At 44.3% G+C, this 25,503-nt stretch overlaps 1 protein-coding gene across 2 annotated transcripts; it reads right to left on the bottom strand.

Moving 5' to 3' along the window:
- Nucleotides 1-1,070: 1,070 nt before the first annotated feature.
- On the bottom strand, nt 1,071-22,808 carry TBC1D21 (TBC1 domain family member 21). Of its 2 annotated transcripts, XM_054584559.1 has the most exons (11): nt 22,749-22,808; nt 7,414-7,521; nt 7,172-7,275; nt 5,857-5,951; nt 5,288-5,398; nt 5,060-5,160; nt 4,002-4,098; nt 3,557-3,657; nt 2,419-2,535; nt 1,476-1,559; nt 1,071-1,103 (listed from the first exon to the last, which is right to left on the bottom strand). In XM_054584559.1, the coding sequence occupies exons 1-11, from the start codon at nt 22,806-22,808 to the stop codon at nt 1,071-1,073; spliced, it is 1,011 nt and encodes a 336-aa protein (XP_054440534.1). The 2 variants fall into 2 exon arrangements, with proteins under 2 accessions (XP_054440534.1, XP_054440617.1); XM_054584642.1 differs by lacking the exon at nt 7,414-7,521.
- Between the last annotated feature and the right edge of the window lie 2,695 nt (nt 22,809-25,503).

The raw sequence follows: 25,503 nt of genomic DNA, 5'->3' as shown, positions 1-25,503 counted from the left end.
GATGGTCACTCAGTGACCTCTGGTCACAGTGACAGGATGGGAATAGAAGGGTTGGGGCTGTTGGCTGAAAAGTGGGAGGGATGATTATGCCTCAGCCCCCAAGGGCCAGGGTTCACAACAAAACCAACAGGTCCCTCCTGCTTATCTATCAGCCCCTCTGTGTGTGTGTGTGTGTGTGTGTGTGTGTGTGTGTGTGTGTATGGACCGGTGCACACACTTGCTGAACAGGTGTCGGGGCACTGGCCAGCCCAGCCCCTTCTGGCCAATCTTTGTGTCTGCCCTCAGGTACGCCTCAGAGCATGGACAGGCTGGGCAGGGGCTCGGGGCTGCCGCCTAGCCTGGGAAGAGCGCTGGCCTGAGCCTCCGCCCCAGGGAGAGACTGAACTGCCCTAACCAGGGAAAGGATGGCATTCTCTGGACAGACTGAGCAAGGCTGAAAAAGATAGCTCAGTTTGAGATGACATGTGCAGCCTGAGCAATGAAGGGGCAATAGTGAGGGAGGCTTTGAAACCAGGAGTGGAATTACCTGCTACCCAGAGATGTGGGCTGTAGCCTTCCTCAGGCTGCGGGGCACGCTCTGGAGAAAAAACTTAATGTGTGATGGCTGTGTTGGGGGTAAAGGGAGGAACAGGTGTACCAACCCCTGGGGTCAGACCCTCTCTCAGGACTGAGTCTAGTGGATTGAGCAAGCCTGTCAGACCATTCAATTCTGTCTTCCACAAGAGCTGGGAAGGCTGCCAGGGTAGGTTATACCCTTAACTATTTGCTTCGTGGTGCAGAAGCACCACTGCCTTGGAACCCTCAGTGACAGAACAGATGCGCACACCCTCTTCCCAGCATTTATTCCTCTCCCCCACCGGACCTTTCTTCTTATTGGACAATCCTGTCTCTGCCTTCAGTGCCCCTGGGACACACTGCCGCCACAAACTATGACTCCAGAAGGCTGTTTGTATTGCAGCTGTATTCGTTATGCCCTCACCCTAATGCCCCAGTGGGCTTGATCCTGACCTCACAGCTGAAGCACCACCTTTGTCTTGTCAACCGAGGGCATCTGTCCATTGTGAATGTCCTCAGAGAAAGAAATCCTTTAATGGCTGAGGAACCTGGGAAGATGAGGGCCCGGCTGGTTAAGGGAGACAGACATTTGTCCGCTGCTCTCATTCCTCAGTTCATCCAGCCAGTGACATTCTTCCGAGTCCATGGGTGTTCAGCTCTGTGCCCAGACCCACTGGGATGGACACAGGGAATGGCGGATGAGGGCTGAGTGTTCAGGAAGTGCAGTCTGCTTGAGGAGGTGTGAGTTACATGTGCAAATAGCAGAGAGACCACAGAGAGAGCCCCTGTGGGGTGGTGGCAGAGAATGTGGCACACTTGTCTCTGAAGCTGGACAAGCCTGCCATGTGCTGGGCTTGGGAGATCAGGGAAGTCTTCTTGGAATGGGAAGAGGAGAAGGACAAATAATTGGGGCAACTTACATCCTTCTGAATGAGCTCCGCATAAACCAAGCAGGCGGAGGAGATCAGCTCGTCAGCATCAAGGTCAATCAGGTTGTTGCAGGCCTGTTGCAGGCAGAAGGCAGAGGAGGCAGGGCACAGGCTGAGCAAACAGAACCATGGCTCAAGGCTGTCGCGGGGATCCTTGGTCTTTTCCCAACCCCCTGGTACAGTGCCTGAAATGCCCACACTGGAATTTTATATTTTGGGGAGATGGTAAGTTTTTTCTTTTTTTAAGAGGATTATTTTATTCTCATTTGAGGACATGGTCATTGATTTTTAGAGAGAAGGGAAGGGGGGAGACAGAAACACCAATGTGAGAGAGAAACATTGATCAATTGCCTCCCATATGTACCCTGTCTGGGGACCAGGAATGGAACTGGCGACTTCCAATGTATGGGATGCTGCTGCAACCAGCTGAACTACACAGCCAAGGTGGTAACTAGTTTTTATGCTGGGCTCTAAGGGAGTTCTGGGGTTCCACTGAGGGTCTCAGGGGCTTCCAATGAGGACTTGTTTTTATAATTGTGGTGTCACCTGAGACGTTTTTGAATAATGGCTTCAACTGCTGTTTAGAAATTTTTGAAAACTTTAGGTCTTTTGCCAGAGGAGGACACTAGGGCCAAGGGATTAGCTGTGAGACAGTCAAGCCTGGTGGTTAAGAATCATTCAAGGCCTCAGTTTCCTCATATGCTAATAGCTGTGAAGATGGTGATGGTCATTGCTGGCTTGAGTCAGGCTTGTTTTGAAGCTTAAATGAGCTCATCTACAAAGTACTCTGCATGGTGCTCATGCTTCCTGCCCAGGGGCAACGATGGTCCCAAAGTCCAGGAACCCACAAGCCTGGGGCCTTCAGCTGGGATGTTGTGGGGGGTTGTGATCCCCAGGAGCCATGGGACTGGGGTTGGCCAAAGGGTGCTCTCACCAGGAGGATGTCATCGCCGGCCATGCCCTCCCGCAGGACCTGCTCACGCACCATCTGCAGCAAGCTGTAGGCCACTAGCACCTGGAAGTTTCTGCAGGGCTTCCCAGTCAGTAGAACCTGCATGGTGGGTGAGTCTTGGCGTGCGCCTTGTGGCCTGAGGCTGCAATGCCCTTAAAATGGCGAGGTACCCACCAACCATGTGCCCTGGGTCAGACATTCCTGGGCTTCGCTGCTGACTCGCTCAATCACTCACTCAGGCAAGAGCTCATAGCTATGTCTGGGATTCTAGGCATTGTGCTAGCTACTGGGGGAGTCAGGGGAAAAGCCTTCAGGAATTCATTAGACAGAGGGAAGAGGAAGAGGGAGAATGAGAGAGGTGAAAGAGAGAAGGAGGGAGGGAAGAAGGAGAGTGGGGAGAGGGAGGAGGAGGGGAGAGGGAGGGAAGGAGAGGTCAGAGAACAACCAGGTAACCATGCATAACATCTGAGTGGAGCTTCAGCAAAGCAACCATTGATGTCAACAATATAGGGGAGTCACCAAAGTCCTGGGGGTCATCGTGGACTTGGGCATGGAGACCCACAGGTCAGGAGGGAGGGGTAAGGCTGGAGTGACTCATAGGGCTGAACATTCCAGGCTGAATGCTGGGCTGGGTCCTACATGCAGTGGAGGTCCCTGGACAGGGCAGAGATGAGTGGTGGGTGTGTTCATAGGGAGGTTCATCTGCTGATGGCCCTGGGAGCTGGGGTCAAAGGACTGCAGGGGCAACCTGTCTGTGGGAGCCCCACCTTCTCCAGGAGTGAGGGCTCAGCAGAGCACCCAGGTGGAGGGGAAGGCCAAGGACAGGGGAGCTGAGGAAATGAAACAGAGTGAGGACACTGGGTGTGGGGCAGGGAAGCTGAACTACAGGCCAAGTGTCCATGGCCCAGGCCACAAGGCCCCTTCCTCTGCCCTGATGGCCCTGAGAAGACGAGGATGGTGGGACTGCAAGAACAGATGGGTGACTGGTGCTCCAGCTCCTCCATCAAGGCAGGCTCGCTGGTCTGAGTCACACTGAGCATCTGGACTCCAACCAAAGGGCTCTCCTGCTGCCTGCCCAAGGGCTAGGACCTATCCCTTCGGTCCCCAGCAGAGCACCTACCTCCCAAAGCCTCCAGACATCGTCGAAGGACTTGAAAGCACGCTGGAAGCAGAGGCAGAACCAGGGGAAGAGGGACTGCACAGCCCCCGCGCCCTTTCCTTCTATGGGGAAAGAATCAGGGTGCCAGCCCCAAGGCCATGGTCAGGGAAAACAGGGGACAACACATACAACAAAGCAAAAGCAGATGGACAAACAGCAGAGCACACAGACACACTTGAGCAATACAGAATGCCCAGCTATCACGTTTCCAGCTGCCCTTGGAGATGGTTTGTGGTGGTTTGTGGCACAGACTCCAACCCCAGGGTCTGGAGAGAAGACCAAATGACCCTGCTCCCTCCCCTGTGATTGGACACAGTGTGCTTCCTGGGGTGGGGTCTGGGTCCTGGTCCCCTCCCATGTCTGTCCTGGGCAGAAGTGTGTATGGTGGCAGGAGGTGTCCACTCACTTAGGTGCTCAGCAAACACAGGGTCCAGGAAGTTGATCAGGTTGTTGAGCATGTCTAGGTTCTTGCCCACCCCGATGTTGATGACACAGCTGTGCTCCTGCAAAAGATGGGTGGGAGCAGGGGAAACTGAATCTTCTGGGCTTCTAGGCACCAGAAAAGCCAGCTGCTTTGCCAGCTCCCCAGTCCTGGAGACCCTCTGTGTGTCTAGCTCCAGGCTGGGACCATGTGTCCGTGTAAGTTTGGGTGTCTGTGTATGTGTGCGCACCCACGCACACATCATGTCTGTATCTGTTGTGATGTGTATGCAAGTGCATTCACTTGTATATATGTGCGCACCTGTGTGTGCCTGTGATGGGGATGCTGAGGTGTTTCAGGTATGGCTCACAATGCAGTGAGCCCAGTTATTCCTCCATACACATGTGGGTCAGAATCAGAACAAGGAAAGCACAGTGAGCACACTGTTGCCCAGATGGAGAAAGGGGTGAGGGTGCATTCTGGGAAGCCTCTCACAGATCATGAGGAAAGTCTTTCCAGGGAGGGTGTTCCAGGGAGCAGCAATTTCAAAAGCTTTTGGCCTGGACAGTGTGGTGTGCATCTGGGTGTCCGACTCCGCCCGTGTGCCTGGAGTGCTGGTCATGCGAAGGAGGCAGTGAGAGAGCAGACTGGTGATGGGGGGCTTGAAGGCCTGCCTGAGGTCAGTGGATTTCATTCTGAAGGTGTGGGGAACCATAGAGTATTTGTGGGAGCAGAGCATGTTTTGGGAGAGGAATGCCAGAAGTGGGTGTCATCACTGGGCCTGGTCAGTCACACTCTTTCAAGGTTTGGTAAGAGCTGTACCCAGAGCATCACTCCACCTCCCCCTCAACTCCAGTGCTTGCCACTCCCACCCTAGAACACACCGCACTTGCTCTCCCAGGCTCCTCTGGGACCCAAAGAGCTGTTTCAGGGTAAGAGGAAGTGCTGGGGTTGCCAATGCTGCTTAACCCTAAAGGGTTGTTTAGAGAGCTGGCTGCGGGGTTGGGGGGTAGTTGTTCCTTGAGTTCAGACCCAAATCTCACCATCTTCTGCAGGAAGAACTGGAAAAGCCAGAAGGTCTCATGGTCATGTTCCACCATCAACTGGAATAGCATCACCATCTCGTGGAAGCCTTGTTGGTACTCTGGGGTGGAGAGGGGCCAGTGAGGAAAGGCTGGGTTGGAGGGGTGGAGCCTGCGCTTGGGCAAGGAAAGAATTCCAGAATGGAATTGAGGAGGGGAGCTAAGGGGAATCTTGGCGCTGTGGCGTACCTGCCTGGGTGTTGCAGACATAACTCAAGAGCAGGATCTTCTCCAGTCTCTTCTTGTCAATAAGGATGTTACCCAGGGGGTCTTTGTCATAGAGTTTCTGGACGTCATATGCTAGGTTGGGAGCAAGGGACAGGTGGGTAGCACCAGATCACCTCCAGCAGAAGGTCCATGGATGAGTTTATTTCCCCCAACCAACCCAGAGCATCCTGGGGAGGAAGCTGTAAAGGGAACATCACCTCCCACCCCAGGCTCTATCTCTCACCACACCCTGAGCTGCTTGGGTTTCTTTTCAATTCCAAATCTTTGACCAGGTTGTACCCTCATCCAATTGAAATGCAGCCTAGTTCAAGACCACTAGGATACTGGGTGGTGGCGGGGGAAGTGATGAAGACTAATCAATAGGAATAGCATGCACCCACAGGAACATGATGCTGGGCATTGAGGAACACCCAGGTCCATGTCAAGGCAGCACCCAGGAACTGGAAACCACCTCCACAAGACTGAGGAGGGGTCAAGGATGGCTTCCAGCCATACCCTCTGGGCAGCCCTGCCCACCCTACTCTGCTCACTGATGTTATTCCGAGTCTCTATGAAGTTCCGGTGCAGGTTTTCCAGAAGAGGCTGAATCTTCTCATACATCTGGCATAAGGCCTCGTAGTTCTTCCTATGAGAACAGGACTGAGGCTAAACGAGGCAGCCTCTCCTCCCAGCAAGTCCAGGGTCCCTGTCTGGGCTCTGCCCACTGTCTGGGGTCCTCCTGCCCCGCACCCCACCCCTCTGCCCGTGCCAGCTCCTGAACATCTTCTACTGTGCACCCAGAGATTAACTATGTGGTTCTGCACTTCCACGGCCACACCTGGATCTGGTTTCACAATCTAATAACTGGGGGTCTGCAACTAGGGTCAAGCTTTGGTGACCTCATTTTCCATAAGCCTCAGTTTCCTCATCTGTAGAACAGGATAGCACTAGCACCTCTGCCTCAGAATGACAAGCATTGGATGAAGGGTGTTTTGTGCTCATCAGTACAATGAGCTGGTGGTGCAGTAGGCCGAAAGACCCCCAAAAGATATGTCTATGTCCTAACCTTTATAAAGTGTAAATGTAACCTTACTTGGAAAAAGGGTCTTTGTAGGTAAAATTCAGTTATATCTTAATATAATTAAGTTCTATCTTAATGATGAGATCATTCCTGATTATCTAGTTGGGCCCTAAATCTGATGACAAGTGTCCTTACAAGAGACCCACAGAGGAGAGAGATACAGGGAGAAGAGGAGAAGGCCATGTGACAGTGGAGACAGAGACTGCAGTGATGCAGCCATACACCAAGGACAGGTGGAGCCCCCAGAACCTCCAAGAGGCAAGGAAGAGTTCTCCTGTAGAGCCGTTGGAGAAGGAGCGGCCCTTCCAACTGCTTGGTTTTGGGCTTCTGGCCTCCAGAACTGAGAGAATACACTTCTACTGCGGTCCCGCCCCTGCTTTGTGGTGCCTTGTTAAAGCAGCCTCAGGAAACCAACACAGGTAGGCTCCTGTTGGACTCTCAGGACTCCCCAGCTGGCCCTCAGTTCCCCTACTGCCCTGGGTGTTTCTCTGGCTCACCCTGTGTGTCAATGCTGTGCGCCTCCAGGAGGCTGCACAGGTCCCGGGGAAGGAGGAGACAGGTCTTGGGAGATAAGGAGATTTGCTGGGGTCAAGCCTGTGTTACAGCCTGTGGGTTGGTCAGTGGAGCTGGGTTTGGGGTGGGAAGGCCCCTCCTGTGTGTGGGGATTTGGATGCTCAGAATGAGAAGTGCTTTTGAAGTATGACTGAAACTGCCAGGCTGGGGTGAGCACCACTCTCCTCTGCACAGCTACCCACCCTCTCCTGACAGAATCTGGAATGTTCTACCTCCTTGTGCTGTCCACTGTGAGCCGCTCATCCAGGGAGCTCTGCCAGGAGTAGTAGCCTGTGAGGAACTTCCAGGCTTCCATCCTCACGAAGGGGTGTAAGCCCTGGGGTCCGGTGGGAGGTGATAAGTCATGGATTCTCTCAAGTTGCTTGACAAAAGGGTCCCTCCCAATGTCACCACCCCCTGCCTACCCATGCCCCCTAATTCCAGGGGAAGGCCAATGGTAGCTTGGGGACCATACCCTTTCCAGGATGTCAACACAAATGAAGTCTCGTGACTTGGCCAACTGACCATTCTCATCAAAGAAGCCATCCCACTCTGTCTTGTCAATGGGTGGTTTCCTCTTCACCTGGTGAGGGAAAACAAGCATGTCAGCCCTCTGTGACGGACCATGGCTTTTCTTTTCGGTGTTATTTTTAAACCACGTACTCTGGATTTTGCGATGTGAATCTAAACTCACAGTCTCTGACTCACTTGTGGAAATTTATCCCGAGAAAATTACTGAAAATATACAGAAAAAGGCTGTATGCACAATAATTTTCATTGCATACTACTTAACAAAATGAAAAGTGCAAGTGCTCTAAATGTTAGGCAATGAAGGAATAGTTAGGTTAAGCATGGTTTATATACTCAATGAAGTATTATGAGGTCATATAAAATGATGCTTATGAGGAGTGAATAATAATCTGGAAGAATATAAATGTTAACAGAAAAAAGCAGAAAATAAAATTGCACATTCAGTATCTATTCTCTTTATGTACTATCTTCCATAAAGTTCTGTTATATATTCTAAAACTACACCTCATATACTTGAATACATAGTGAATTAACCGCTATAAAAATTCTGTTAGAAAGACAACTAGAAAATACTAAAAAACTTACCTAAAAACAACAGTGATGATTTCTGAATGATAGGATTGTTATTTTTCCCTTTTTTATTATACTTTCAAACTTCTATAATGATGTATGCTGCTTGGATAATAAAAAAATACATAAAATAAGCACTAATTAAACACACTCATGAGCTTCGTTTTACCTTTCCTGGAAGAGTGGCACTGGTCATCAAGAGGAATGGCCTCTGGTTTCCATAAGGTGAGTGTGTGTGTCTGGTGGGAGGTGAGCACTCTGCATACAAAGTAATTAAAAATGCTCATAAAACAATAACACCAAGTTTGAGTTCTTATTGAAACAACCTCCCATTAATATGCACCTGAATATGCACATTTAATGTGTGACTCAAATTTAAATTTGTAAATGAGTCACCTGAGAATCTGCTTAAAATGCAGACTATGACTCAGAAGGTCTAGGGTGGGCCCATGATGATGCATTTCTAACATGCTCCCAGGTGACTGCTGAGCTGCTAGCCCACTGCCAGCGAGTAGCAAGGTATTAAATGGTACAAGAGTACTGGAAAGGAAAAACAAGAGCCTACAGGCTCAAATTTGGGATAATTTCCACTGACTCCATGTTTGATAGGGATAAATGCGCAATACATATTAAAGTGTATTTTCTAAAACCTTTCATGTTTTAAGAAAACCGTGTTTCACCTTTCATTTTGCAACACGGAACCAACTTCTCTTACATTCCTAATGAATGGTCAACGCAGTCATCTCAAAGAAACACTGGTGGTAAACTGTAGAATCCATGATCCTTCAGAATAGTACAAGTCAAGTCACCAAACAGGACAGCCTCCAAATTTCCCTTGAGTGGCTCTTCCTGAAAGCCCCAGTCGAAATCTCCCTTCCTGTGGTCACCATGGCCCGGCACCTTGAGCTTGCCCTTCCTTCTGCCTTCTGTCTCATGTTCCACAGTGCTTGGAAGATGATGCAGAGAGGGGTTTAGAACTTGTTTCTGCTACTGAGCGCACTAGACCGAGAAGCCCTCCTCAGCCCCCATGCCGGCAGCATCCAGCTCTGGTACCTGTGCTCTTTAGAGCTGCGGCAGTGACCCCCACAGTGATGGTTTATTTGCTCTATTTCCCATTCGTCCTTTGGAAACTTTCCCTTTGGTGATCAGTTCCCCCGGGGCTGGCCTACTCTCTCTTCTCTGCGAATTTTTTATATTCTGAACCAAAATAGAATATATGGGCCCAAGAAGATAGAAAAAAATCTCAGTGTTGGCTTAACCTTGGGAAGCAGGATCTGCCCTGATGCCACGCCCCTCTGGTACAGACACTGTCACCTGAGCCAGTCAGAGCCAGGCTCCTGCCCCTCTGACAGCTGTCATGTTCTCACAACCTGTACTCAGAGACTGCAACTGCACGTGCACTGCAGCAGGGCTGGACAGAGGAGGCCATAGACTAGGGTGGGCTGTGCCCGGGTTCCTAACCATAAAAGGAGCTTTTTTAGTCAGTTAATTTGTATAACAAAGACAGCTGTGTTTTGATGGGGATTGATTGAATCTATAGATTGACGTATGGAGAATTGATAACACTGTTGAGTCTTCTGACCCATGAACACCGAATATTTCTCCATTTATTTAGGTCTTCTTTATGCTTCCCTCAGCAATGTCTTGCAGTTTTCAGTGTATAGGTTATTTATATATTTGGTTAGATTTATCCCCAAATAGTTCTTTTTGGGGGATGCTCTTGTAAAAGTTATTTTAAAAATTTCAACCTTGAATTCTTCATTGCTAGTGTATAGAAATACAATAGATTTTTGTATATTGATCTCGTATCCTGAAATCTTGCTAACTTTACTTACTAGTTTTAGTAGGTTTTTATTTGCTAGGTTCTGTGGGACTTATTATATAGGCCAAGGATACAGCCTCATGGGCCAAATCTGCCTCCAACTTGCTTTTAGATTAAGTTTTACTGACACATAGCCATGCCCACGCATTATCTAAGGCTGCTTTCATGCTGCAATGGCAGAGTTAAGTAGTTGCAACAAAAAACATAAACATTAAAATATTTACTACTTGACATTGAAAAAGTTTGCCAACACTGACATAGATGATCATGTTGTCTGTGAACAAAGGCAGTTTAACTTCTTACTTTCCAGGCTGGGTGCCTTTATTTCTTTTTCTTGCCTTATGCACTGGCTAAAACCTCAACTGCAATGTTTAATAAAAATGGTGAAAGCTGACATTTTTGTTCTGTTCCCAATCTTAGCAAAAAAGCATCAAGCTTTTGTGATCCATTATGATGTTAACTGTAAGCTTTTTGTAGTTGCCCTTTATCAGACTGAGAAAGTTCCCTTCTACCTAGTTTGCTGAGAATATTTTTCAGGAATGTGTTTTATTTTTTCAAAGGATGTTCTGCTTTTATGGAGATGGGATAAATTCCATTTGTTGATCATATATTATTTTTCTTTTATGCCATTGGATACTCTATGCTAAAATTTTATTTAGAATTTTTACATTCATGTTCATGAACAACATTGGCCTATAATTTTCTTGTAATGTCTTGGATTGTAGTGTTAGGGTAATGTTGACCTCATAGAATGAGTAGGATTGCATTTGTGCTTTTCAATTTTTTGAAGAGTTTTTGTAGACTTGTTAATATTTGTTCCTCAGTGTTTGATACCATTCACCAGTAAAGCTATATAGGCCTGAAGTTTTCTTTGTGGGAATTTTTTTTTTCTCTTCTAGATAGTGATTTTATTTTTTTCAGATATATACCCAGAGGAGAGATTGCTGGATAATGTGGTAGTTCTGGTTTTAATTTTCTTAAATTCTATTGTATTGATTATACTATTACAGTTGTTCTGACTTTCTCCCCTTTGCCCCCTCTAACCAGCACCCCGGATTCCCTCAAGCAATCAATCCCCCCACCATTGTTCATGTCCATGGATTTTGCATGTAAGTTAATTGGCTACTCCATTTCCTATACTGTAGTTTACATACCTATGGCTTTTCTGTAACTACCTATTTGTACTTATTAATCCACTCATCTCTTCACACATTCCCCCACACACTGTTCCCATCTGGCAACCATCAAAATGCTCTCTGTATCCATGATTCTGTCTCTCTTCTTGTTTGCATAGTTTGTTTTTTAGATTCAATTGTTGATAGATATGTATTTTTTTGCCATTTTACTGGTCATAGTTTTGATCTTCTTTTTCTTATATAAGTGCCTTTGACATTTCATATAATACTGGCTTGGTGATGATGGATTCCTTTAGTTTTTTCTTGTCTGGGAAGCACTTTACCTGCCCTTCCATTCTAAATGATAGCTTTGCTGGGTAGAGCAATCTTGGCTATAGGTCCTTGCTTTTCATGACTTTGAATATTTCTTGCCAGCCCCTTCTAGCCTACAAAGTTTCTTTTGAGAAATGAGCTGACAGTCTTATGGGAACTCCCCTGTAGGTAACTAACTGCTTTTCTCTTGCTGCTTTTAAGATTCTCCCTTTATCTTTAACCACTGGCATTTTAATTATGATGTGTCTTGGATTGGGCCTCTTTGCACCCATAATAGTTGGGACTCTTTGTGCTTCCTGGACTTGCATGTCTGTTTCCTTCACCAAAGTAGGGAAATTTTCTTTCATTATCTTTTTCAAATAGATTTCCAATTTCTTGCTCTTTCTCTTCTCCTTCTGGCACCCCCATGATGTGAATGGTGGGTCTCTTGAAGTTGTCCCAGAGGCTGCTTATATTATCCTCATTTTTTTTGGATTTTTTTTTCTTCATGTTCTAATTTTTGTTTTTTGCTTCCTTATGGTCTAATTCATTGATCTGATTTTCTACTTCATCCACTCTACTGTTGTTTCGCTGTAAATTGTTCCTTGTTTCAATTAGTGTGTCCTTCATTTCTGACTAGGTCTTTTTATGCTGTTGAGGTCCTCACTAAGTTCCTTGAGCATCTTTATAACCAGTGTTTTGAACTCAGCATCAGATAGATTGCTTATCTCCATTTTGTTTAGCTCTTTTTCTGGAGTTCTGATCTGTTTTTTCATGTGGGCCATGTATCTACGTGTCTTCATATTGGCAGCCTCCCTGTGTTGGTTTCTATGTATTAGTTAGAGCTGCTTTGATTCCCTGTCTTGGCCTAATGTAGTAGGTGTCTTGTAAGGCCCAGTGTCACAAGCTGGGCACTCAAGGTGCATCCTTTGTGTGGGCTGAGTACACTCTCCTCTTGTAGTTGAGCCTTGGTTGCTATTGGCAGATCAATGGGAGGGATTTACCCAGGCCAGTCAGCTGCAAGGACTGGTTGTAACCACTGGCAACCTACCTTCACCATCCATGGATGATCATCTGTGCGGGGACAGGGTGGTGCTCCAATGTGGCCTGTAACTGTCCACTGGATGCACTGGCTCTGGGGTGGTGCAGACCAAGGTCAGCCTCTACTTGAATTTTTCCTGGGGCCACCCTTCCTGAGCTATACAGCAATCTGAGATGGCTGCTACTTGTGCTGGGTTTGGAGATTCCTAGGTGAAGCCAACCTGTGAATCTAGGTTGGCTGCTGCTAGTGCCGGGCCTAGGGCTCACTGAGGCCAGCTGTTGCTTGTTTGAGAGGATTTAGGAAATTGTGAAGCATGAGCCAAACCAGCCATTCATATGGAAAAGCATTTTGGGTGGGTTGGTAATTTGGGTGGGGCGGAGTCACTGGGGATCTCCAAGGCAAATCAAACAGTGTTCGCCAGGTTGATGGAGTCTCAGATAAGTCACCAATTTGCTGGCTCTGTGGGGGGAGAGTTTAGAAAAGGGTCAATGGCCTACGCTTGCCTTGATGTCAGACACTTCAGTTTCTCTGCGTATACCACATGTGCCTTTCAACCTGCTATCCCAGTGCTGGAGCTCAGAGGAAGTGAATTTGAGTAGGTGAGTCCATGCGTGGGTTCTTTAAGAGGAACTGCTTAGCGTTCCAGAAGTTTCTTCCACTGACTCAATCCTTGCTGGTTTTTGCAGCCAGAGTTGTGTGGACTTTTCCTGGTACTGGAACCCTGGGCTGGAGGCCTTGGTGTGGGGCTGGGACTCTTTGCTCCCGAGATATTCCTCCCAAATTTTTATCCACCACGTGTGGGTGAGGGACCAGCTCATTCCCTGTCTGTGCCCTTCCTACCAGTCTGGATGGATGTGTTTTTTTTTTAATTCCATAGTTGACAGACTTCCGTTCAACTCAATTTCTGCTGGTTCTGACTGATGGCTGTTCTATATTTTAGTTGTAATTTTGATGTGGTTGTGCAAAGAGGTGAGCCATGCCTGCCTATGCTGCTGTCTTGACCAGAAGTCTGGGAAAAATTTTTAAAGGTTTTATTTATTTATTTTTAGAGATAAGGGAAGGGAGGCAGAAAGAGTGGGAGAGAAACATCTATTGGTTGTTTTTTGCATACCTTCAACCAGGAACTGGCCAGTAACCCAGGCATATGTCCTGACTGGGGAATCGAACCAGTGACCTTTTGGTTTGTGTGATGATGCTCCAACACACTGAGCTATACCAGTCAGGGCTGTGGGAAGATTTTTAACTGAACAGTCCATTTCTTCACTAGATTTGATATGGAGTCAGAAGAAATTGTTTTAGTTTTGACTTTAAACATTCTATTTTTATAGGAATGAGACATTATCCTAACTCACTATAAAATAAAGGAAAATAATCCAAAACCTCAAGGAATTAATATAATCATAAAGCATAAAAATAATAGAATTCCAAAGTAATTGATTTTTGAAAACAAATCCATGAAATTCTCCTATTACTTCAAACACTTAAAAATAATGATGTTGTGTCAGGCACTGTTCTAAGCACTTTGAATATATCAACTCATTTACTCTTCACAGCCATCTATGAAGTAGGTATGGTTATTACAGTATTTTATAGGTCAGGGAATGGAGACTGTAGGGGGGTTAATTAGCATATCTGAAGTCACATAACAAGTATCAGAGTTGATCTCTGAACCCAGGCCTGTTTGGTGCTGAACCTCAATGCCATGCCATCAGGAAGATCAAAAGGCAAGGATTTTCAGTTTGAATAAAAAGCACATCCACACAAGCTGTTAGCAAAAGACATATGTTAAAATCAAAAGCCTTATAAAGATGGGGGGGAAAGATGAACAAAATATATGAAAAAAGTCAAACAATGTAGGAGTGGAAAAGCAATCAAAGTAATATGTGCAGCACACTATGATAAAAGCTATGACATTAACACAATAAGGCAAGATCATTAGGGACATCACAAGAAGTCATCAGCTGCATGCTCCAAGAATTTGCATTACTGAACCTCTACCTGCAACAATGGTCCAGCTGCCTGCTTTGCCAGTACTGAATTTGCTTATAAAAAGTCACTGCCTTCTCCTTCCAGGAAATTCCTTTTCTCTATGCCCTCCACTTTCTTGTACCTTCTCAAACCCAAGATACCAATAGGCCACCCTCAAGAAATTTGATACATTTGCTAGCAAGCCAAGGACAAACAACAGAGGCTTGTTGACACGCAGAAGGCTAAAGGTGAAAATTGCCTCAAGAAAGTCCCCCCCTCCCCTTCTCCTAGTACATCCACAGCGCCTCTCTGTGCTAGAACTCATTGAGTCTGTATCTAGCATTTTCCAAAATGATAGGGATTGTCAGCTCCATGGCCTCTAAAATCCAACTCCATTCTCCCACATGCCCCCATACCTTGTTCCACCAGCCTGTGAACATCTGCACACATATGGGTACAATGGCCTGGTAACCAGGGAGGGGGAACTATATAGTATTTGAGGTGCTGGATACCTTTCAACAACATGATAGGTGTTTTACTGTCTCCCGGAAAGAACACTGCTAGGTAGAACAATTGTGGTAAGCTCCTACCTTGATGGTATGCACAAGCAGGTTAATATCTCTCCACCAACAAACCTGGGGAAACCTTGGCCATGCTTCCTTAGAGAAAGAGGCTTACAGTGGGAACCCGAAGTGGTTCAGCCTCTCAAATAGCTTCCTGCTGCCAGGGGCTGCAGGTACACAACTTCCCACCCTCCTTCCTCTTCTGCACTGGGTTAAGGATTTACACTAATATTTTTAGTAAAACAGAAAACCCACTGGAAGATAAAAAACAAACATCCTATTAAAGCTTTTGATGCCACATTGCTCTGAATACTCATAATCGCAGAGCTCCCAAGAAAGCCTGGGAAGGGTGATGGACTCTGCTTGAGGTTCTCAACCTCTTTTTCACTTCAGTTTCCCTGAGGAACAAGACACATTCCCAAGAGTAACTGTGATTTACCATGTTGGTGATTCTCACCAGGGTAGAGGGGATGCCCAAGGACAGCAGGCACACTGAAACTGGGAGGGCGGCATAAGTGCACTTGAAAGTTACTTGGGTAATTAGCAAGAACCCAGTAGAGCATACTGATTAAAAGAATGGTTTAAAACAGTCATTCTCAAAGTTAGCAGCATATCAGAATCAGCCGGAGGGTTTGTCAAAATGCTGATTGCTGGGCACTAATCCCAGGGTTTCTGATTCAAAAGATCTGGGGCCCAAGAATCTGCATTTCTTATGAGTTCCCAATTGATGCTGATGTTGCAGGTTTGGGCACCACACTTTGAGAGGCACTGAATTAGAAGGTGGACTCCATAGCCGGCCTGTCTGGGTCTGAATACCAGCTCTGCCACTTAGTAGCTGTGTGACTGCAGGTCTGTTACTTAATCTCTGTGCATTAACATTTTCATTTATAAAATGAAAATAATAGGACTTTGAGATAGTGGAGGAGTGAGTGGAAGGCAGGACCAGTCTGGAATTACTCACTGATCTCCTCCCAGGACCAGTCTGGAATTACAACTAAATTGTGGAGAAATCACCTGGAAAACAACTGAACAATTGTGAGAAAGGAGCCTTAAAAACTCGGACAGACAGAGGAATCAGCTTTGGTACAACCTAACTGGTAAGAAGTGAGGTAGAGGCTCAAGCAGGTGGATGGGTGCCCACGGGTGGCAGTGCCAGAGGGATATTGAAACGGCCAGTTGGATCCCCCTGAGAAGAGCAGGGTCTAAACTATAAGCGGGGATCTCCAGCCCACAGCAACAGAGCCCAACAAGTACACAGAAAACAGCCAGCTGTGAAAAGCAGCAGTGTGCTCTGCCTGAGACAGGTGGCTGGAGATGCAAAGAGCCATTTAAAGGGCCAATGCAAAAATTTGGAGTGGTAGCCACTTTCCCTGGGGTCTGGTGGAGGTGGGGCACAGTGGGCTGGAGCTGCCTGAGGAGAGACTGGAGAAGGAGGCTTGGGGAAAAGAACTGAGAAAGTGGATGGGGGGTCCAGGTGCTGACTCTGCCCCATTCTGCAGCTGCCGTCTTGCTCAGGCAAACCATGCCACTGAGTGGCAACAGTGTGAAAGGACACGATAGCCACACCTGCAGTAGGTTCGGGCCCAGCCCAGTGCAGCGCAGGTCCAGTTGATGAGTACAGAGCTGCAGTCACAGATAGTAGGTCCCTGGCTAAAGGGGATGCAAAGTGGTCTAGAGACGCTTGAGGAAAGTCTGATGACAGAGGTGTTGGAGAGAGAACTGAAAGAGCAACCAGGGGTACCCCGGTGCTGACTCCTCCCCCATATGGCAGCAGCCATATTGCTCAGGCAGACAACTCCCCTGAGTGGCAGCAGTGTGAAAGGACACAATAGCCCCACCCACAGGAGGGACTCTGTTCCACCCTGACTGCTGAGGGCAGAGTGACTAGATTAACAACTGGAAGAGACAGACACAGACAGTAGATTCCTGGAAGCCTCTTAAAGACTGCCTAAGTTCAGACTGGGTCAACAGCAGACATCATCAGAGGCAGTTCCAGAAAGGAAAGAAAAAAAAAAGTGGTCTTCTACCAGAGAAGTTCAAACCACAAAGTCAGGAAGTGAAGACAGTTCAATTTAAGAAGCAGAAGCAAGAAAGAAGAGTCTCACAAATAATGGGAAGACAAAGAAACACCCCTCAATCGAAGGGAAAGGAGGAATCCCCACAAAGAGAACTAAATGAAATATAGGCAAGTAAACTATCAGATTCTGAGGTAAAAACAATGGTTTTGAGGAAGCTCAGTGAGCTCAGTGAGCTCAAAGTGAACTACCAAAAACTACAGGGAAACTATGAGGTACTTATTGCAAACTATATCTCCATGAAAAAAGACAAAGAAACTACCAATAAGAGGCAAGAGGAAATGAAGAATACAATTTCTGAATGGAAGAACACAGTAGAAGGGATCAAAGCAGGCTCGATGAAGCAGAGGATCGAATCAGTGAGTTAAAGGACAAGATAGAAAAAAGATCCCAGATGGAGCAAGAAAATAAAAAAAGACTAAAAAAAAAAAAATGAAGAAGCATTCAGGGAAATACAGAACAACCTGAAATGTAATAACATCCATATAATAGGGATACCAGAAGGAGAAGAAGAGGAGCAAGGGATAGAGAACCTGTTTGAAAAAAGTAATGATGGAAAACTTCCCTACTTGGAGGAGAGAAAAAGTGACACAAGTCCAGGAAGCACAGAGGGTCCCATTCAAGAGGAACCCAATGAGGCCCACTCCAAGACACGTCATCATTAAAATGACAAATATCAAAGACAACGAGAGAACCCTAAAGGCAGCAAGGGAGAAACAGGTAGTGACATACAAGGGAGCCCCGATATGGCTAACAGCTGACTTCTCAGAAGAAACACTACAAGCCAGAAGGGAATGGCAAGAAATATTCCAAGTCATGAAAAGCAAGGGCCTGCAGCCAAGACTACTCTACCCAGAAAAGCTCTCAATTAAAATGGAAGGCAAAATAAGGAGTTTCCCAAACAAAAGAAGGCTAAAAGAATACGCCTCCACCAAACCAGCACTACAAGATATGTTAAAGGGACTGCTTTAAGAAGATGAAGAAAAAGAGTGAGAAAGAGAGGATCACAGGTACAAAGGGAGAAAATGAATAAATACCTATCAATAATAACTTTAAATGTAAATGGATGAAATGCCCCAATCAAAAGACATAGAATAGCTGAATGGATAAGAAAACATGAGACACAAATATGCTGCCTAGAAGAGACCCACCTCAGAACAAAGGACCCACACAGACTAAAGTGAAGGGATGGGAAAAAATGTTCCAAGCAAATGGACAGGGAAAAAAAGCAGGGGTACTTATATGACAAAATAGATTTCCAAACAGAGGCCATAAAAAGAGACCCAGAAGGACACTTTATAATACTCAAAGGAAGAATCCATCAAGAGGACATAAACATTGTTAACATATATGCACCCAACATAGTAGCACCCAAATATATAAGGAAAATCTTGGAGGACTTCAAGAAAGATAGAGACTGTAACACACTGATAGTAGGGGATTTTAACACCTTGATGTTAAAAATGGATAGATCTTTCTAATAAAACATCAACAAGGATACTGGGGAACTGTATGAAGCATTACATCAAATGGATTTAGGTGACATGTATAGTACCTTTCATCCCAAAGAAGCAAAATACACATTCTTTTCAAATGCACATGGAACATTTTCAAAGATAGACCACATGATAGAACACAAAACAAGCCTCAACAAATTCAGAATAATCGAAATAACAAGCATTTTCTCAGACCACAAGGGCTTGACACTAGAAACGAACCTCAAGGAAAAAATTCAGAAAAATTCAAACTTATGGACACTGAAGAGCACAGTATTAAACAATGAATGGGTCAGTAATGAGATCAAAGAAGAAATCAAAAAGTTTCTGGAAACAAGTGAAAATGAACACACAACAGTCCTTACCCTATGGGACATAGCGAAAGCAGTCCTGAGAGGGAAGGTGATAGCAATACAGGCCTACCTAAAAACGATAGAAACATTTCAAGTAAACAAGCTAATGCCACATCTTCAAGAACTGGAGAAACAACAACAAACAGAGCCCAGAGCAAGTAGAAAAAAGGAAATAATCAAGATCAGAGCAGAATTGAATGATATAGAGACTAAAAGGACAATTCAAAGGATCAGCCAATCCAGGACCTGGTTCTTTGAAAAGATTGACAAATCGATAAGCCTTTAGGCAGACTCATCAAGAAAAAAAGGGAGACGACCCAAATAAATAATAACAGAAATGAAAGAGGAGAAATAACAACTGATACCACAGAAATGCAAAGGATTGTAAGAAATTACTATGAACAACTATATGCCAAGAAATTTGAAAACCTCAATAAAATGGACAAATTTCGAGAAAAATATAACCTTCCAACACTGAATGAAGAAGAAGCAGAATGCCTAAACAGACAGAGAAGAGCGGGTCAAATTGAAGCAGTAATCAAAAAACTCCCAGCACACAAAAACCCTCCTTCGGACGGTTTCACAGGAGAATTTTACAAAACATTTAAGGAAGAGCTAACCCCTGTCCTTCTCAGACTATTCCAAGAAATCCAAGAAGAGTGAAGGCTCCCAAACTCTTTTCATGACGCCAACATCATCCTAATCTCAAAACCAGATAAAGACACAACCAAGAAAGAAAACTACAGGCCAATATGCTGATGCTAAAATCCTCAACAAAATATTGGCAAACCGCATCCAGCAATACATTAAAAAGATGATCCACCATGATCAAGTGGTATTCATACCAGGGATGGAAGGATGGTTCAATATTCACAAATCAATAAACATAATACATCAGATAAACAAAAGGAAAGCCAAAACCTCATGATCATATCAACAGATGCAGAAAAAGCATTTGATAAGGTACAGCACCCATTTATGATAAAAACATTTAGCAAAGTGGGAATAAAGGGGGCATACCTCAACATCATAAAGGCCATATATGAAAAACCTACAGCCAAAGTCATTGTCAACAGGCAAAAACTAAAAGCTTTCCCACTAAGATCAGGAACAGGACAAGGATGTTCACTTTCAACACATGTAGTCAACATAGTATTAGAAGCCCTGGCCACAGCGATCAGACAAGAAAAAGAAATAAAAGGCATCTAAATTGGAAAGGAGGAAGTAAAACTATCATTGTTTGCAGATAACATCATAGTACGTGGAAAACCCCAAAAGACTCCTCCAAAAACTACTGGACCTAATGAGTGAATTTGGCAAAAGAGCAGGATACAAAGTCAATATTCAGAAATCGAAGGCATTTTTGTACATTACAAATGAAATATCAGAAACAGAAATCAGGAAAAAAAAATCCCCTTTGCTATAGCAACAAGAAAAATAAAGTACCTAGGAACAAACTTAACCAAGGAAGTAAAAGACCTGTATGCAGAAAACTACACAGCACTGAAGAAAGAAACTAAGGAAGACACTAATAAATGGAAGCATGTACTGTGTTCATGGATTGGAAGAATTAACATCATCAAAATGTCCATACTGCCCAAAGCAATTTATAGATTCAACGCAATCCCTATTAAAATTTCAATGGCGTATTTCACAGACATAGAACTAACATTCCAAAAATTTATATGGAACCATAAATGACCCCGAATAACTGCAGCAATTTTGAGAAAGAAAAACAAAGTAGGAGGGATCACAATACCTGACATCAAACTATATTACAAGGCGATTGTGATCAGAACAATCTGGTACTGGCATAAGAACAGACACACAGATCAATGAAACAGAACAGAGAGCCCGGAAATAAACCCATGCCTCTATGGTCAATTAATATTCGATAATGGGTGCAGAAGCATAAAATGGAGTAAAAATAGTCTCTTCAACAAATGGAGTTGGGAGAGCTGGACAGCTACATGCCAAAGATTGAAATTCGACCACCAACTCACACCATACACAAAGATAAACTCGAGATGGATAAAAGACTTAAATATAAATCTCAACACCATAAAAGTCCTAGAGGAGAACATAGACAGGAAACTCTCAGATATCCCACACAGCAATATTTTCACCGATATGTCCCTTAGAGCAAGGGACATAAAGGAAAAAAATAAACAAATGGGACTTCATCAAAATAAGAAGCTTCTGCATGGCTAAAGAACATCAGCAAAATGAAAAGGGAGCCAATTGTATGGGAAAATATATTTGCCAATGATACCTCAATCAGAGGTTTGATATCCAAAATACATGAAGAACTTACATGACCCCACTCCAGGAAGACAAACAACCCAATTAAAAAAGGGGCAAAGGACCTGAACAGACACTTCTCCAAGGAGGACCTACACAGGGCCCAGAGACCTATGAGAGGATGCTCAGCATCACTAGCCATCAGAGAAATGCAAATTCAAACCACAATGAGATACTATTTCACACTGGCCAGAATGGCCATCATAAACAAATCAACAAGCAATGGGTGCTGGCGAGGCTGTGGAGAAAAGGGAACCCTAGTGCACTGTTGGTGGGAATGCAGACTGTGGAGCCATTGTGGAAAACAGTGTGGAATTTCCTCAAAAAGCTAAAAATGGAACTGCCTTTTTACCCAGCGATTCCACTGCTGGGATTATACCCTAGAAATCCCAAAACACCAATTCAAAAGAACCTATGCACCCCAATGTTCATAGCAGCACAATTTACAATAGCCAAGTGCTGGAAGCAACCTAAGTGCCCATCAGTAAATGAGTGGATCAAAAGACTATGGCACATTTTACACAATGGAATACTATGTGACAGAAAGAAAGAAAGAACTACTACTCTTTGCATGGATGGGACTAGAGAGCATTATGCTAAGTGAAATAAGCCAGGTGGTGAAAAACAAATACCATATGATCTCACCTATAAGTGGAACCTAACCAGCAAAGCACGCAGGCAGCAGAAAATATGACCAGCAACATTGAAAGAAAAGAAGAAACCAATGGGAATGGGAGGGAGGGAGGGAAGGGGTTAGTGGGGAGGGGAAGGGAAAGGGTCAGATCAAGGAACAGGTGTGAAGGACACATGGAGGAAGCCAGGGTGGGGAAGGATTGAGGTGGGGAGGTGGGGATGGATGAAGCAGGAAAGAGTGGTGGCAGATAAATGGAGACAAATGTATGTGAAAAATTAAAAAGAAAAAATAAGTAAATAAATTTAAAAAAATGAAGAACGATAATAGCATCATGCATCTTACTGGGTTATGATTAGAATAAGCGACTATAAATTATAACTTTACTATAGTCATTATACATAATAAATTCTCTATGACAACTTATTTTATTATCATCTTTCTCTTAGTTTAGAGGAATGAGGAGATCCAAATCAAGTCCTGGTAATAATCTGCAATAAAGCAATAACATTTAAAATTCAGGGAGAGAGGTGCCCATTTAGGATTTCTGCTTTTTTATGTATCACTGTCTTAATCGCTATGATTAATGAGACTTGAAATTATAATTAGTTACTATAATATTGAAAAATACACTGTGTGGAAAATTTTTATGACTGAGGGTGATTTCTGATGAATAAATCTTACTAACTCAGCTTGGAACCACCACTAACAAAAGCATTATTGCCGCCTGGCGGCAGCATACCGAAATTGTTGGCAAAAACACCAAGGAAAGTTAATCAGCACCTTCAAGACTGAACTTGCAAAACTAAAGCTCGTTAGTTAGAATGCCACATACAGGGAAAAGGTGACATTAGCTTAGAGAGAAGAGTGAAAGGGGTTCTGTATTTCTCAGCTCGACTGTGGGTGCTGATGGTGATACCGGCCTTGCTCCCCCTTCTAGGCCAGCTCATGGTTCCAGTATTTCTGACCCAGCAGGGGAAATAGCCTAATACAAACCAGAGGCTGGGGAGGGAGGGGCTAGGAACACGCACCAGGATGAAGGAGGCTGACAGCCTGGCAGAGAGGCTGTTTTCGGGAGAGAGGGTGGTCATGGCTCCTGCTGGTTGTCTTTGAAGCAGCCTCTAATCAGAGCTTACTTGGAGCTCTAAGTGATGCTTAATTAGCAGGGAAAATGATCTTCCTTTTGGGGGATGAGTTGCATTCCCAGGGGGAACTGGGCCTCTCCTGACCCCCCACACCTGAACATAGCCAGCCAGCTGTGTGTCACAAGGCCCCTGGAACCCGTATCACAATGACCTTGGAACATGAGGGCACTCAGCTTCAAAGACAAGACACACCCAGGTCCAAGGGGACTAAACCTACCAGTCATCTAGGAAAACTGCAGTAAATACAGAAGCCTGGGGTCAGGACTTGCAGACAAGTGTGCTGGAGTGTGACATGGAGGGCTTCCTGGGCAGACGTGGGCAAGAAGCCTTTCTTCCTATCTCTGGCTCTCCCTCCTCTTGGCTCCCTTCACTTGTTATCCCGCAAGACTAAGACCCAAACCTGAAGAACACCTAGAACTAGAGCTTCTGATCTCTTCGGTGCCGCTTCCAGACATTCAGAATCAGTATGTCTGGGCTAGGGCCTGAGGAACTGTGTTTTGGAAAGCTCCGTGGGTGACTCCTATTCAGAATTTAAATGGTAACTTCAGGGGATAGAGACCAGTTTCATTTATCTTTATATCAGAGGACTTAAGAGAGTGTCTGAATGACTGAATAAATGACTTAACTGAATGGAAAAATAGATGAAGTTCTCAGATCTCACCTCACTTTTCTCTCTGTGTGTATTACAGAGATTTCTACACCTGCCCACCTCTCCTCCTACCCTGAGTTCCTTCACACTGGGGCCAGTGTCTGATTCTTTTGTACTTTCCCATCCTGGTGGCAACCCAGCCACCTGGCACTTGGTAGGTGTTCAATATTTGTTGAATGAACCTAAGGAGTTGGTTCCTCTCGACTCCGACATCACCAGTTCTCCATCCTTTTTTTTTTTTTTTTTTTTTTTTTTTTTTTACTTTTTGGGTAACGTTTTATTATTATTATTTTTAAATTTATTTATTTCTTTTTTATTCTTTTTCACATATGTTTGTCTCCATTTACCTGCCATCACTTTCCACTGCTCCACCTATGCCCACCACTCACCCTCAGTCCTTCCCAACCTTGGCTTCCTCCATATGTCCTTCATATATGTTCCTTGATTGGACCCTTCCTCTTCCCTGCCCTGCTAACCCCTTCCATCCCTCCCTCCCATCCCCATCGATTTCTTCTTTATTTCAATGTTGCTGGTCATATTTACCTTGCCTGCTTGCTTTGCTGATTAGGTTCCACTTATAGATGAGATCATATGGCATTTGTCTTACACGGCCTGGTTTATTTCACTTAGCACAATGCTCTCCTGTTCCATCCATGCTGTCGCAAAGGGTAGTAGCTCTTTCTTTCTTTCTGCTGTGTAGTATTCCATTGTGTAAATGTACCATAGTTTTTTGATCCCCTCATTTACTGATGGGCACTTAGGTTGCTTCCAGCACTTGGCTATTGTCAATTGTGCGGCTATGAACATTGGGGTGCATAGGTTCTTTTGAATTGATGTTTTGGTATTCTTTTTTTAAATTTTTTTTAAAAAATTTATAAATCATCTGTGTTCTGTTACATTTGTCTCAGTGTTTACCCCTTTACCCCCCTCCAGCCCCACCTCCCACTCCCACAGTCAATTCCCACTCTTGTCCATGCCCATGGGTCATTCATACATGTTCTTTGTCTAGTCCCTTCTCCTTCTTTCCACCATTGCCCTCTTTCCCCATCCCCTCTGGTCACTTTCAGTTTGCTCCATGTCTCCGTACCTGTGGTTTATTTTGTTCATTAGTTTATTTTGTTGAATAGAGTCCACTTGTAGGTGAGATCATATGGTAATTGTCTTTCATAAACTGGCTTATTCCACTTAGCTTAATATCCTCCAGTTCCATCCATCTTGTCACAAAAGGTAGGAGTTCCATCTCTCTCTCTTTCTTTCTTCAATGCAGATTGATTTTATTTATTTTTTTAAATGTCAAAGTCAATTATAAAATATTAAAAAAATTTAAAACCATTATAAAGTCTCAGCAATTAAAACAACATGACACCAGCACAGAAACAATCAAGTAGATCAACGAAATATAATGAGAATTCTAGAGACAAATGTATATGTCTGTCTGACAATGTAATATATGATTAAGTTGATACTTCAAATCAATGGGTAAAATAAGGCTTATTCAACAAATAAGGTGCATGGACCACTATTACTTGAAATAAAACAAATATAGAGCCCTATTTCACACATTATACAAGAAATATTCAGGTGAGTTAAAACTCAATATATAGAATCTAAGGAGTTTTAGAAGAAAATAGATCTAATATTTTTCATGACCTGAAGTAAAGTATTCAAACCCAGAAGCTATAAAGTAAATATTGACAATATGACTATATTAAACATTTAACTATATAGTAATATACATATTAAAAAAGGTAAAGGACAAGGAATAGAATAGAAAAGTATTTACAACACATCTAAAACATGGTTAATAGGGTTTTTTTCTTTTTCTGGTGTTTTTTTTGGGGGAAAAGTTCTACAAACCTTTACTCAGTAAATGGATAAAGAATACCAAAAAGTCATTTAAAGAGTTTTTTTAAATAATAGAGATAGGCAAGAAATATACTAAAACAGGTTTAGTTCCAACAAATAGCAAAGGAACAATTAAAATAACATCAT

The sequence above is a fragment of the Pteronotus mesoamericanus genome, unplaced genomic scaffold, assembly GCF_021234165.1.
Source record: "Pteronotus mesoamericanus isolate MK-2021 breed Mesoamerican mustached bat unplaced genomic scaffold, CSHL_Meso_final contig_100, whole genome shotgun sequence".
NCBI classification, from domain to species: Eukaryota; Metazoa; Chordata; class Mammalia; order Chiroptera; family Mormoopidae; genus Pteronotus; species Pteronotus mesoamericanus.
This window is presented reverse-complemented; position numbering and strand designations above follow the sequence as displayed.

What these genes read in the sequence shown, in the direction of transcription:
- TBC1D21 (XM_054584559.1), bottom strand. Translation starts at nt 22,808, where the DNA reads ATGACCACCCTCTCTCCCGAAAACAGCCTCTCTGCCAGGCTGTCAGCC. An exon ending in TGTCTGCAACACCCAGGCAG is followed by an intron (nt 5,161 to 5,287) that starts GTACGCCACAGC and finishes TCTCCACCCCAG; the next exon opens with AGTACCAACAAGGCTTCCAC. An exon ending in ATGTCTGGAGGCTTTGGGAG is followed by an intron (nt 2,536 to 3,556) that starts GTAGGTGCTCTG and finishes CCCACCATGCAG; the next exon opens with GTTCTACTGACTGGGAAGCC.